The sequence below is a fragment of the Diabrotica undecimpunctata genome, chromosome 4, assembly GCF_040954645.1.
Source record: "Diabrotica undecimpunctata isolate CICGRU chromosome 4, icDiaUnde3, whole genome shotgun sequence".
Lineage (NCBI taxonomy): Eukaryota > Metazoa > Arthropoda > Insecta > Coleoptera > Chrysomelidae > Diabrotica > Diabrotica undecimpunctata.
This window is the reverse complement of record NC_092806.1, coordinates 135,003,894-135,018,123: the sequence shown is the minus strand read 5'-3', so window position 1 is coordinate 135,018,123 and position 14,230 is coordinate 135,003,894. Positions and strand designations below refer to the sequence as shown.

Below are 14,230 nucleotides of genomic sequence, written 5' to 3'. Positions count from 1 at the left end.
AATAGAAACAATGTTTCAAAAAGTGTGATTCGATTTTAAGCTTAAACGATAACAAGTGAAGACTTTTTACTTCATCTGGCAAAAAGTTATACAAACTAACATCAGTCGAATTTTTTATGCTCTTTGTCAACCAAAAACGTTGTGCTTTAATAGCATCTCTAGATCTTGTATCGTGATCATGGACGTTGGAATTTATGTTAAACTTACCTTTGTTGGCATGAATTTTAATCAGCGTCTCATATATATAGAGTGAAGGTAGTGGCATAATACCTAAATCCAGAAATAAAGGTTTATAGTGTTCCCTATACTCTGCTCTTGCAAGTATCCTCGCTACTCTTTTTTGTAATGTAAAAATTCGATCTGCTTAAGAAGAATTACCCCAAACAGTTATTCCGTACTGTAAATGGCTATGAAATAGTGCAAAGTAGCACATTCTAAGGATATTTTTAGGAATCATATAAACTAAGTTGCATATTAAAAATATACTTGTAGCAAGTCTAGAACTATATGAGCACTCCAATTCAAATTATCGTCTAGAAAGATTCCTAGTAGTTTAACACTATTTCTTGAGATATACTTCAAATTAGAATTAAAAATCAAATTCTGATTTTTCTTTTCATTTAGTTTTATTATGTGAAAACCAGTTTTTTGCTTTCTGGGTATCACTATCTATATATTTTAATTTTTAAATTATTCTGATTATTATCAGTATTTATGAGAGTTGTATCATCTGCAAACACATTTTATAGGAAAAGTGTAGTGAAATAAATCGTTCAGATAAATAAGAAACAAAGTGGGTCCTAATATCGAACCTTGAGGTACACCATATTCGACAGTGTTAAACTCAGAATAGATGTTATTAAGAAAAACTGCCTGTTTTCTATTTGTTACTTAATAGATTAAGAGTGTATCCGCTAATACCGTATTTATGCATTTTTTCCAACAGTAAATTATGCGAAACACAGTCAAAAGCTTTGGATAAGTCACACAATGTCAAAGACACAAAATGACCTTCCTCTAAGCCATCAACTATATCTCTCACAATTTTCTCTCACAAATTGTTAGTGAAATTAATGGTCAATTAAAAAGTGTAAATTCAATAAAAGTAGAGGGTAGTCCTCAAGAGATTGCTGATAAATACATGATCCACTTAAATACTACTTTAAATAACACTTTATCTCAATTACAATACACTGAATATAAAGACAACATTGCAAGTAACATAAATTCAGTGTTTGTCGCACCTGTGACAGAAACTGAAATTATGGATATAACTAAAAATTTAAAAAACAAAATGAGTTGTGGAATTGATGAAATACCCACTAAAATCCTTAAACTGTGTATAAAGGAGATAGTGAATCCTCTCACTACAATCATAAATAATTCACTAAAATCTGGTGTATTTCCTGAATGCCTGAAAACTGCCATAGTAACACCTGTTTACAAAAAGGGTGATCCTAAATTAATTAATAACTATAGACCAATTAGCCTTCTATGTTCCTTTTCAAAAATCTTAGAAATGACTATGTATAGGCGGATAACAGAATTTTTAACAAAATGTCATATTATTAGTGCAAATCAGCATGGTTATCAACAGGGAAAATCAACTCAGACTGCGATTTTTCAATTTGTCTGGGATATTTTGAAATGTACTGAGATTGGTCATATGGCTTTGGGTCTCTTTTTGGACCTATCAAAGGCATATGACTGTTTAGTGCATGACCTATTATTTGATAAATTGGAGAAATATGGTATACGTGGACCAGCATTGAACTGGTTTAAGTCCTACTTGGCAAATAGGAGAAATTTAGTAAAAATACATAAAAACACTGAAATAGGCATCTCATCTGAAAGCACTATCAATATTGGAGTACCACAAGGAAGTGTGATTGGTCCTTTACTGTTTGTGATCTATATCAATGATCTTCATGGTCTAGTGGCTAATACTACTTCCAGCATAACAAATTATGCAGATGATACAAACATTTTAGTCAGTGGTAAAGACATGTCTGTTCTAAGCGTTAATGCTAGTTTAGAGTTCCAGAAAGCTAAAGACTGGTTTTCTATAAATAGGTTGGTTTTAAATCAAAATAAAACAGATCTTCTTTTGTTTAAGACAAATTATGCACATTCAGATATGCCAAACAGTATTATTGTAAATAATGACACTTTAAATATTAGCAGCAGTACCAAATTTTTAGGATTATATATTGACAGTTTTTTATGTTGGGATAAACATGTTGACCAGTTATGTATGTCTTTGAGTAAAGTGATTTACAGCTTTAGAGTTCTAAAAAAATACATGAATAGTAACTCATTAAAAACAGTGTATCATGCTAATTTTGAAGCAAAATTTAGATATGGTCTAATAAATTTTGGCCACAGTAGGGACATAAATAATGTATTTCTGGTTCAGAAAAAAATAATCAGAGTTATGTTTGACTTAAAAAGTAGGGAATCATGTAGAGGGCATTTTAGGAGTAATAATATTTTAACAGTTTACGCTGTATTTATTCAAGAATGCTTACTGTTTCTATATAAGAATAAAATACTCTTTAGGAACTTTGAGCCCAATAGTATAGTAAATACCAGGTTATATAATTATAAAATTCCAATACACAGGTTAAGTATAACAGAAAAAAACGCTCTTTATTGCTGCATCAAATTGTTTAATAAATTGCCTGAACCTATTAAAAGGGAGGAAAGATTAAGTTTGTATAAACATCAAATATTTAAATTACTGGTAGCTCTTGAGCCATATTCTGTGGAGGACTATTTGTATATGTATAGGTTAGGAATAAGTAAATAAAATTTTCGTTTGTGACACTGTTTTTTTTAAATAATTTTATGTTCACGGAATGTATATTATTTTCTAAAAATAAAGATATTGTTATGTTATGTTATGTTATGTTTCTGTATAGCTAGTGTAGTGCTACACTTATTTCTAAAGCCATATTGATTACAGTGAAGTATTTTGTATTTTTCTAGATATTCTACCAAACGAACATTTAGAATACTCTCAAAAATTTTGCCGAAAATGGGAATGATTGAGATGGGACGGTAATTTCCAATTTCATCTAAAGCTCCCTTTTTGAACACTGGTAGCACTTTTGTTACTTTTAAAACATCTGGAAAATCCCCTCAGTAAGACAATTATTATAAAATATAATTAATTTGTCAATAATAATATCGATAGTTTCCACAATTATTTTTTTGTTTAAGAAATAAAAATTAGTGCAGTGTGAATTTTTCAATCTATGCAAAACATTCCTGATTTCAGTATCACTAACAGGTAATAAAAATATAGAGCCTCAAGGAGAGTGTACATCTTTCAAAAATCTATGGCTACATTTTCATTTGTAGACTTAAAAGAACTTCTAATATGTTTAGCCACTGAAGTAAAGTAATTATTGAAATCGTTTAATGCAATCGCGCTTGGACAGACTTTTTTATTTTGAAATTTATTTCTGTGATAAATTATAACTTTCCAACTATCACGAGATATATTTTCTGAATTGGAAAAAAAATCTCATAAGCCAGTTTTTTCTTTAATGATATTGTTGATTTATAGTGCTTCTTAAATTTTTTATACTCACTATATTCCTTTGTAACATAAGCAATTATCTTGCCTGTGGAAAGATTTTTTCGCATTTCTATTAGCTCATCATCAAACCAAGAAATTGGAGCTTTACTATGAGTTCGTGATTTTTTTAATGGAAAATTAATTTCAGTTAACTTAACATATATTTCGGTAATAAATTGAGCTAATTCTGTTGCTGTTTTGAGAGAAACAACTGAAGCCCAGTCAACGTTGTTTAACGACTGTTTTAATATCCGGTTGCCATTACTTGTTATATGTCTTCTGTATGTATTAGCACTGTGATTTTTTTTTACCGAAGACACTGCAAACAAAAACAAGTGAAACATATCACCCTTCTCCAATTCAAATCTCAAGTTGAACATGCGTTACTGAAAGCTGGAAAATTCGAAACGAGAAAACGAGGACGTCCTTCTCAAGAGAATAAACCAAATTAGAGACAAGTAATGCATCCACATTGGCCACTACATGATCAAAATCGCACAAGGTGCAAATTATGAATAAAGTTTTACTCTAGAATAAAATTTTCTAAGTGCAATGTTTTTTTATGTTTAAACAATAATAAAAATTGTTTTTATAGTTTCCAATATACAAAATTAAATTAAGTGCAATAATAAACGTATTTCCTATTGTAGTCAATTTTTTACCAGACCACTATATCAAAGTTTTTACAAAAGTTATCAACAATTATTTTTTCTTGTATCGTTTTATATAACATACATTTTTTTCGATAAAATTTATTAAAAAAAAAAGTTGGCTGAAATGGTTAAACGCATCTCCCGTGACGTGTGATTGTCTGTAATGTAATACAATAAATTGTGCGTTTTATATTTATATTTCAAGTGCATCATATTTGTTACCACAACTCAAAATTGAAATTTCATGTCATAGGTTTTAAAAATTGATCCCTAAAAATGGAAATTTTACTGCAACTGGTCAATGAAAGTGATCAATTTTATTGATCTCACGAGAATCGTAAAAAATGTCAAAATCGACGGTCGATTCAAGCATTGTTTATAAGAGAACAGTTTATTCTACACAAAAAATGCATATAAACATTTTTGTTTAAAATTATCTCAGCTCCATTTTTTATTTGAAACATTTTTTTCTCCTCCTATAACGGGGGTCCTACGGCGATTGTCGCTTCCCGCATTTCAGCCTCCATCTTTTCCTATCTCTCCAATCTCCCTCTTCTAAGCCTCTAGATTGCATTGTTTTTGTAATTTCTCTTCTCTAGGAATTTGGTGGTCTTCCCCTTTTCCTTCTTTCTGGCGGAACATACATTAAGGCTTTCTTTGGCCACCGCTCCTTCTCCATTCTCTTCACGTGACCATACCATTGTAATTGCCTTCCTTGTATTCTATCTGAAAGAGTATCTCTAATTCCTGTACGGTTTCGTATTTCCTCATTCCTGATTCTTTCCATTCTCGATACTCGACATGACCTTCTAAGATAATCCATTTCCACAACGTCTACTTTATCTCGTTCATGCTTTGTCATCGTCCAACATTCAGCACCATATGTATTCGGATGCATTTTTTCCCTTGGGTTATTCGGTTTTGTACATCTATCTTCACTCTGCCATCTGCTGATATGATGCTTCCTAGATATTTATACTGGTTGCAGCGGTTGCAGCCTTTTATAACTGCGTTTTCAAGCCTCAGATCTGTGGTATTTCCTCCAATTTTTAAATATTCTGTTTTGCTTATGTTTACAGTAAGCCCCCATTTGGCATATTTCTCAAATAATTTTCGATTCATATAATTTATATCTTCCTCATCGGTTGCAACCACCACCTGATCATCTGCAAATAACAATGTATACAGAGTTTCTTGTCCCACTTCGATGCCCATAAATCTACATTTATTTCTCCAATTCCTCAATGCTTCTTGGACGTATATTTTAAAGAGTGTCGGTGACAAACAGCATCCTTGCTTTAGGCCTTTAGTGACTTTAAATTCATTTGAGGTTCTGGTTCCAATTTTTACACAGCTAACTGCATTTTTGTACAATTTATATATCGCTCGGATATACGTCGAATCCAATCCGGACCTTTCGAGGACCTCAATCATTTTCTTTAACGGAACACTATCATATGCTTTCTCAAGGTCTATAAATACCAAATGGGTCTCTCTACTTCTTTCGACACGCTTTTCAATTATTTGTCGTAGGATAAATATATTATCAAGGCAGGATCTCCCGATACGAAAGCCGCTTTGTTCTTCAATATCTTGTATCTGTCTTTCAACCCTCTTCTTTAATATTCTGCCATTTTTTTCTACGGTGTACAAATTCTTAATAAATCGAGTTTTTTGCGTTTTTATTCCAAGCGAGGGGGATTTTAGGGGGAAGCCCGGAGGTAAAAGTGGGTAACTTTTTTGCATCTTTTTTGTCCCAAAATTAATATCTCTGCGAAATTCAGCTTGTTCGTATGATTTTTAGGGGTTATCTCTCTGACGAATGGGCTATATCGCCATATTTCACTTTTATTTACTGGCCTAGTTTACTTTCGCATAATCTTAGCATAAATTTGCATAATCACCTTGATAGACCACTAGATTAGAAAATACTCATTTTTGGTAAAAAGTCATTCGGTAAAGTAAGTAACTAATTATAAACATACTTAAAATATATTTGAATGTTTGATGACTGAAAAGGGATTTCTTTAATTAACTCAAAATATGAATCAAAACATTATTTCTGAATGTGAAAGTATATACTCAACGCCAAAAAAGAAAAAAATAACGAAAATCCACATCCACCGTCATTACTTCAAAGATAATGTTAACCAGTTCCGAATTTTGATATATAAACAATATCAAAACCTCACATAAAAATAATGGTTTATGGAGTTATTTTTACTTTTAACACGTCAAAAAAAACCGAGTTTTAATCTTAAGATAAGGCAAAATGTGTGTGCCGCAGTTATTTTTGGAATAGATATTTAGATAAGTATATTCATCCGGTTCGGATTTTTAGTATCATTATGGCCCACAAAACTTTGTATATTTACCACGAACTGTCAGTGCAGAATGAAAAGTTTCTTATGTTCATAGCGATCTTTAAGACAATATTGGAATTTCAGAAAAAACATATTTTTGGTGTATTTTTGAAGTGAATACTTCTCATCGCTCGGTATGCCTATAGGTGCTTGCACGGATCAGAAATAATATTTTGCGTGACGCGAAATATCGAGTCGCGTGCAACAGCCTTCTGGTATACATACACATAAACTTCTTATACAAATAAAATGACGTTTCACAAATGTCATTTTATTTTTTTATAACTTTTTATAACAATTAGTGAACGACAGCATCGATTTGGAAATTAAAGGAAGGTTTAAAACAGGGATCCTCAATAGGATTTCTTTGAAAGCCTAATAGTTTGAATGAAATTGTCCTCAGGGCCGCAAGTACAGGTGGTGGTATGAAATAACTGTAAAACTATATGACTATAACATAAGTTTATTACAAGTTACGTAAAAACAATATAATTATAAATTATATGGACTGTTTTGCATGTAAAAAGTAGGAAAATGTCTTTTACTTGACTCCAGGAATGTCAAGTCCTGAATTTGTTAATTCTTCGAAGTCGACGGGCGAAATCTTTCACAGCTCTCTAGAATGGCATCTATGTTAGCAGGTTGGGAAGAAACTGAAGTTTCAAAATGTTTTCAACGTTCTCACTAGTTAGCCTAGATCTGTACTTGCTTTTTATGAACTTCAGCTTACTGAATGTAGATTAACAGACTTAGGTAGATGCAAAAATGCACAAAATTTTCTGAGCACAGTCAATTAAGTTAAATTTGTCATTTTCAACTGCTTGAACTACCAACTCACCAACTAAAATTATGAATATCAGGAAACTCTTCATTCTTTGTAGCCAAAAACAGAATAATCTCATGTCGAATGCTGAAGAAATGTTCCAAAACTTTACCCATACTCAGCCATCTCACTTCTGTGTGGTAAAGAATGTCCCCATATTGCGACATAAATTCTTTCAAAAATTCTTGAAACTCTCTGTGGTTTAGTTCATTTGATCTTATGACATTCACAATCTTTACAAGTGTTTTCATAACACAGCTGAAATTTTCACCAAATTTAGCAACTAAGCTTTCTTGATGAATGATACAATGGAAACTCAATAAATTATCATTTCCCAAGTGTTTTTTCAACAGCTGAACAAACCCTATATTTCGCCCATCGAGTTAGAATCTATGGAGAGGGCATCACGTGACTAAAAACGACCTCACTTCGGCCATATCGTTAAGATTGTTTTGACACTTTTGACAGATCGTATATGTATGTTTACTTTTGTTGTTTTTCGAATATCTTTAGTTTTATAATACTTTTATAGAAACTGTAATAATATATTGTGATAGTGCATAATAATGGTTTCTTGTTCTCAACGTAGTTGCAGTAGCAGAAGCAATATTAATAAAAAATCTTCAGGAATAACGTTCTACAGGTTAGTATACAAATATGTAAACAAAGTAATGGCCCGTACTTCAGAGAATAAATTAATAGTATTTGACTGTATTAATTTATCTTTATGTATAATATACCGTGTTTTTAGTGTTTACCGCGGGATAAATAAATCATAGTTTATTAAAAATGTATTGCACTTTTTTAGATTATGATTAAATTCTTTGAATAACTAGTCATATTTTTATAGTAGTTTTAATATTATTGAGTCCAGCCATGATCCCACCGTCATATTGGTATCATCGTTAGTCACGCCTACCTACGCCGTTTTTAATACACACGTTAATATGGGCAACCATCAGTACACACTATTATGTCATGTTTATTGGAAATACTCGACATTATTAGCACGGGCAAATCCTACCTTGTCGCCTAATTTCCTTTGAAATTAAAATGGTAAATGTTTTTAGTGTCCATTTATTTTTCGGGCATGCGTATTTACGAGGTTCACAGGATTTTGAAACATCTTTACTGGCCGGCCAGTGCCAGTATGGTGGGGGTAAAGATGACTAATGCGAAATGCTGTTCAATGCATGGTTATATACATAAATAGAAACATAATTATAACTCCCAAATTTTGTTTTACTGCCCAGCAGTCTGAGGGCCGAGAAAAATCGCCCCGAGGGCCGCATGCGGCCCACGGGCCGCGTAGTGAGTACCTATGGCTGGTTTAAAAGGTTAAAAGACGAAAATACCACTGAAACTCTAAAAATCATACGAACAAGCTGAATTTTGCCGGGATTGTCGATTGTAAGACGCCAAAAAAGTTTACCTTTTTTACCCCCGAGTTTTTCCCCAAAACCCGCCTTGTAGAGGGGAAAACGAAAAAAAAAATCGATTTATCAAGAATCTGTAAGCCACAGAAAAAAAAATGGTTTAAATAAAAAATGTAGCTAAGAGTTTATTAGCGTTTTTTGTATAGAATGAACCGTTCTCTCAGAAACAATACTTGAAGCTATCGGCGATTTTGAATGTCAGTTACGCGCACGATATCAATTTTCAATAAAATTGGTATCAGCTCGACGGTAAAAATTCGATATTTTTTGATCCGAGTATTTTATGGACAAAAATCAAGATGCGTTTAAAAGGTAAAGCGTGCAGCTTTTGTATGCAATTTTTTTTATCTTGCCGCAAATAAACTACGTTTTTATAAAAGAATAAATAACCGTGGAGCGATTTTTGCCATTTTTTATGATTCTCATGAGATCAGTACAATTTATCCTTTTCATTGACCGGATACTATGGACTTTTAATTACTAGAGCCTAAACTTCAAAACCTTTAACGTGAAATTTTAGTTTTGAGTTTTGGCAACAAATGTGGGGCATTAGAAATATACTTAAAAACGCTGAATTTATGCTGAACGCTAAACTTTCACATTACAAAACGATCTAAAACGTTTAAAACTGCTCTTTTTTAATTACACTAAAACGTTTTTTAAAAGTACCCAACTTCTGCTAAAAATTAAACTCAAAACAAATTAAACTCAGATGTAAAAAGTCTCACACTATTGGAGAAGAGCTTATTTTGCCAGCTGTATTTAAAATTGTGGAAACTGTGGTTGGAGATAATTTTGTCAAAAAATTGGAGTCCTTATCTCTATCAAATATATAATACTGTTGCCTGTCGAATCGGTGATATAGCTGAAGATGTACAGGATAAGCTACTCGGGAATTTGCGCGATAAACTGTTTTCGATTCAGTTTGACGAGACAATAGATAGCAATAAAGATGCTCATTGTATTGACTGCGTTCGATTGTGTGATAGCATCAGTAGTATAGCAGTAGTAAAAGAACTACGATTTCGCAAAACAATAAAACTGAAAGCAACATCGCTCGGATTATTTGATATCTTAAATGACTATATAAATGAAGCAAAATTAGAGTGGAAGAATTGCGTCGGAATATGGACCGATACTGCTCGTGCAATGTCCAAAAAATTTCAATGTCTGCAAGCGCTTGTAAAACAAAAGTCTCCAATATGTATATGGAACACTGATCCTCAGAGAACCTCTGGCTTCCAAAGAAATGTCTCGTGGCCTGAATATTGTGCTAACTGCGGTTGTAACAGTAGTTAGTTACATAAAAATAAGACCTTTGAAAACTAGAATCTCCTCTAAACTTTTGTAAAGACATGGGTGCAGTACATTTAGCATTATTATTTTATTGTGACTCAGGATGGTTATCACGTGAGAAATTCTTACATGTTTTTAAATTAAGAAATGAAATCGCCATTTTTCTAGAAGAAGCAAATATACCGGAAGCTAAGATGTTTCGAGAGGGTTAATTTTTGACGAAATTGAGCTACTTGTTTGACATATTCGAGAAACTAAATATTTTTAAGCTTCAGCTTCAAGGAGCCAATATAAATATATTTGATACGAGTGATAAAGTTAATGCTTTTTGTAAAAAAATTGCAATTGTGGAGCAGAAATTTAAAACAAAAAAACCTAGAAATGTTTGTAAATGTAAATGAATATTATAAAACTTACAAGGTTGAAGAAGAACACGTGAAAGTTGTTTTTGTAACCATTGAAAATCATTTAGCGATGCTGACAAAAAATTTTAAGAGATATTTTTTTACCGACGACAATTAATAGTTAGCTACGAGTGGGTTAGGAATCCCTTTCAAATTACACCAGAACTGCTCTCTACAGCCGAAGAAGAAACCTTTACAGCAAATGTCGAAATTACCAAATAGTTTAATATTAAATCTCTCTTTGAATTTTGGGCAGGGGTAAACGATGAGTTTTCTGCACTGAAAACCAGAGCGTTCTGTATACTATTATCGTTTTTAACATCCTACCTTTGCGAAACAGGATTTTTCGTGGTGACTGCTTTGAAGACCAAATATAGATCGCAGAAGGTCTATGTCTCATATTACACCCTGTTTCGATAAACATTGCTGCTCTGTAAAACAGGCCCAAGGAAGTCAGTGTTCTTTATAGGTGTACCTATTATATCAGTGTTCATGTGTATTTTATTTTTTATTTTGTCAGAATTTTGCTTGGCTTTAATTTAAGTAAACTAGTCAATGTTGTTGGTGTTTTTTTTCTGATATGCTTCCGTTCCTTAATTAGTAACAGCGCGTTCCCTAGAGGGGTGCGCCCCACAGGTCGAGAGTCACGCTATACACTACAAAAGCAAAATGAAAGTAATTTAGTAAGTGATGAGGAAATACTGAACAGATGGAAATAATACTTCGAAGAGCTTCTACATAAAATACCCGCAACAGAATATGAGAAAAAAGAAGACTAAGGCATAATACCGATCAAGAACGAACAGAGAAAAGACCGCTTAGTGAAAAAGAAAAGAAATTAAAGAGAATTCAAATATGGATGACCAGTACTAATTAAGAATTTGGAAAAGTTCCTTAAAGAAATGTGGGAACAAGAAGGCATACCGAAAGAATGGACTGAAGCCACACTGACCAATTCAGAAAAAGGCGGCAAAACTTTATGTCATAATTACAGGGGAAAAGCGCTACTAAATGTTGCATATAAAATACTTTCAGTACATATAAAAGATAAAATATCACAAAAAATACATAATCTCTTATTGCCTTTATTATTGTATCCAATGCAGGGATCTCCTTGTTTCCCTAAAGCAACCATGTTCTGTAAGCGTCAGAAAATAATCTAAACGCCGGTGCCCGCAATCCATCCATCTTCTCAGATTAGGAATCAACGACTTCGTCCACTGCGCCACCCTTCTCATCTCATCCCATTCCTCTTGCCACACATTGTAAGGCTTCCGCATAATTCTACACTTACCCCTAGAATAAATGAGTTTGAATTATTTCAATTCTTCACTTCCTGCTTATAGGGTAGATGGGTTTTAAATTATTTTTTTTAGGATTACTTGATTCAAATTTAATTTTGTTTGCGCCGGGGGGGGGGGGGGGTGTCATAATTTCTCGTGACCCCCCTTTTGTATACGTCACGAACAGAATAAGTCCTAGTTACGAGTTAGTGATTTCATTGTAGAGTTTTTGGAAATATATTAGGTTAAATAATAAGATGAGATGTGGCTATATCGGAGAATGCTTAAGATCCCGTGGACTGACCGAGTCACAAATGAGGATTTCCTCAGAATTTCCTAACGAATAAGAATCGAGAAGTACTAAGCACCATCAAATCTCGAAAGTTACAGTTCTTCGGACATATTATGCGAAATGAATCCAGATATACTCTCCTTCAAGCCATCCTGCAAGGAAAAATATTCGGAAAACGAGGTCCAGGACGAAGAAGAACATCTTGGTTAAAGAACCTCAGAATCTGGTTCAATACAACATCTGTGCAGCTTTCCCGCGCTGCTGCAGATAAGATAAAGATTGCCATGATGATCGCCAACATTCGTAACGGATAGGCACATCAAGAAGAAGAAAATAATAAGAGATACCGGTACTATTTTTTATATTATCTTTGGTTGGGAAGTTGATGACGAATAAATTTGACTTGATTTAAATTCGCTTCCTTTGATGATTAACAAACCATAATATTGAGTCATATTTTAATTTTGTCGAATTATACAGCATGCTGCGTACATAAAAAGTATTCGCTAGTATTACTAGTGCAACGAGAGTTATATATTGTTTAGAATAAGGTGATTTTAGAGAGTGCAGTGTCAATAGAAAATATCTTCATGTTGAAGTTTATAGTTACACTTATTTTAATCATAAAATGCGTTTATGCACAAAATTTAAATACCAATAATGTAGTCGAATTTAAATTAAATAACAAAAATTCAAATAATAGGTCATATTTTGGATATTCGTTACTTTTGCAGAAAGGAGATCCGTCTCGGTGAGTATATATAATCAATTTTCAAGATGTTTTTTTACGTGTACTCTCGTATCTAGTTTTTTATGTATAATATATATATATATATATATATATATATATATATATATATATATATATCTTTATAAACATATATATGTATATATATATATATATATATATATATATATATATTTATATATATATATTTATATATACAGGGTGTTTGGTAGTTTGATGGAAATTTTTTAAGGGATAATAGGGGACGCCATTTGCAAAATTTTTTGCTAATAATTAATAACTCAAACTGTTAAGGCTTCCGAAATAAAGTTAAATTTGTCAATATTCGAAAATAAGGCTGCTCGTCTATTTTATTTTTAAAAATAATTATCTAAGCGAGATACTTCCCTAACATACAAAATGCCATACGTATTACTTGCTCAGATTGTAAAAACCCTTCGTTGAATCTTAATGCATTGTTAAAATAACCTTCATTAATGAAACGGGTAAGAAAGGTAAAACACAACAACGATACATCATGCTTTTTGCAACATTTATTATGCCTTATTAAGTATGTACATAAACTTCAAAAAACAGTTGTTGTTCAAAATTAGAACCACCATTCCTAATGCACGCTCTTGCCCTGCGTCGTATTTCTGATGTGGTTACTTTTAACCTCAGTTCTGCCCTTATAATGACAGCTGCTTCGATAATCCTTTCCATTAAATGAGCTCTAGTTCGGATTGGAACTTGATAAACAAGTTCTTTGAATCTGCTCCAGATGTGATTGTTGAACCAAGCCGTAACAGCACGTGCACAATGTGCAGGGCATCAATCATGTTGGTACACCATTCCTCATCTGAGGGCGAGGGGTAAATCTTCTAAGAGTGGTGGTAATTCATTCTCTAGAAAGTCTAAGTACACTTGACTATTTAACCTGCCTGGCAAAAAGTAAGGTCCTATTAACTCTCGTTCGATAACTCCTACCCAAACTTTGACACTAAATTTTTGCTGAAAAGATGTTTCTTTCGGTAGATGGGGATTGTCATGCACCCAGTACTGCAGGTTGTGAAAATTTGTTATTCTTTCTTTATTAAAACTGAATTCATTGGTCCATAAAATACTTTTAAGAAAATTACCATCGTTGATGTCTGCATCTAACAAAAAGCGGCAAAAGTTTACCCTTCTAATTGGATCACCGTATTGAAAACCTTGTACCGATACCAAAGGTGTACTGAATAGATTTCCAAGATATTTGAAAACAAATACATATTACAATATTATTTAACTTTACCATAGGCTTAATAAAAAGAATATAAAAATGCGGCTTCTACTTGCCTAACAAAAATTCATTTCTATTTTTGTAAGTT

General features: G+C 32.6%; 1 protein-coding gene across 1 annotated transcript in view; it reads left to right on the top strand.

Annotated features, from left to right (window-relative positions):
- The first annotated feature begins 12,618 nt into the window (after positions 1-12,618).
- The window catches only part of LOC140438428 (integrin alpha-PS5-like), a 78,856-nt gene continuing 77,244 nt past the window's right edge, over positions 12,619-14,230 (top strand). Inside the window, exon 1 of the mRNA XM_072528110.1 lies at positions 12,619-12,884. Coding sequence (XP_072384211.1) covers positions 12,724-12,884 — 161 coding nt within the window. The 5' untranslated portion in view covers positions 12,619-12,723. The remainder of the gene's footprint in view (positions 12,885-14,230) is intronic.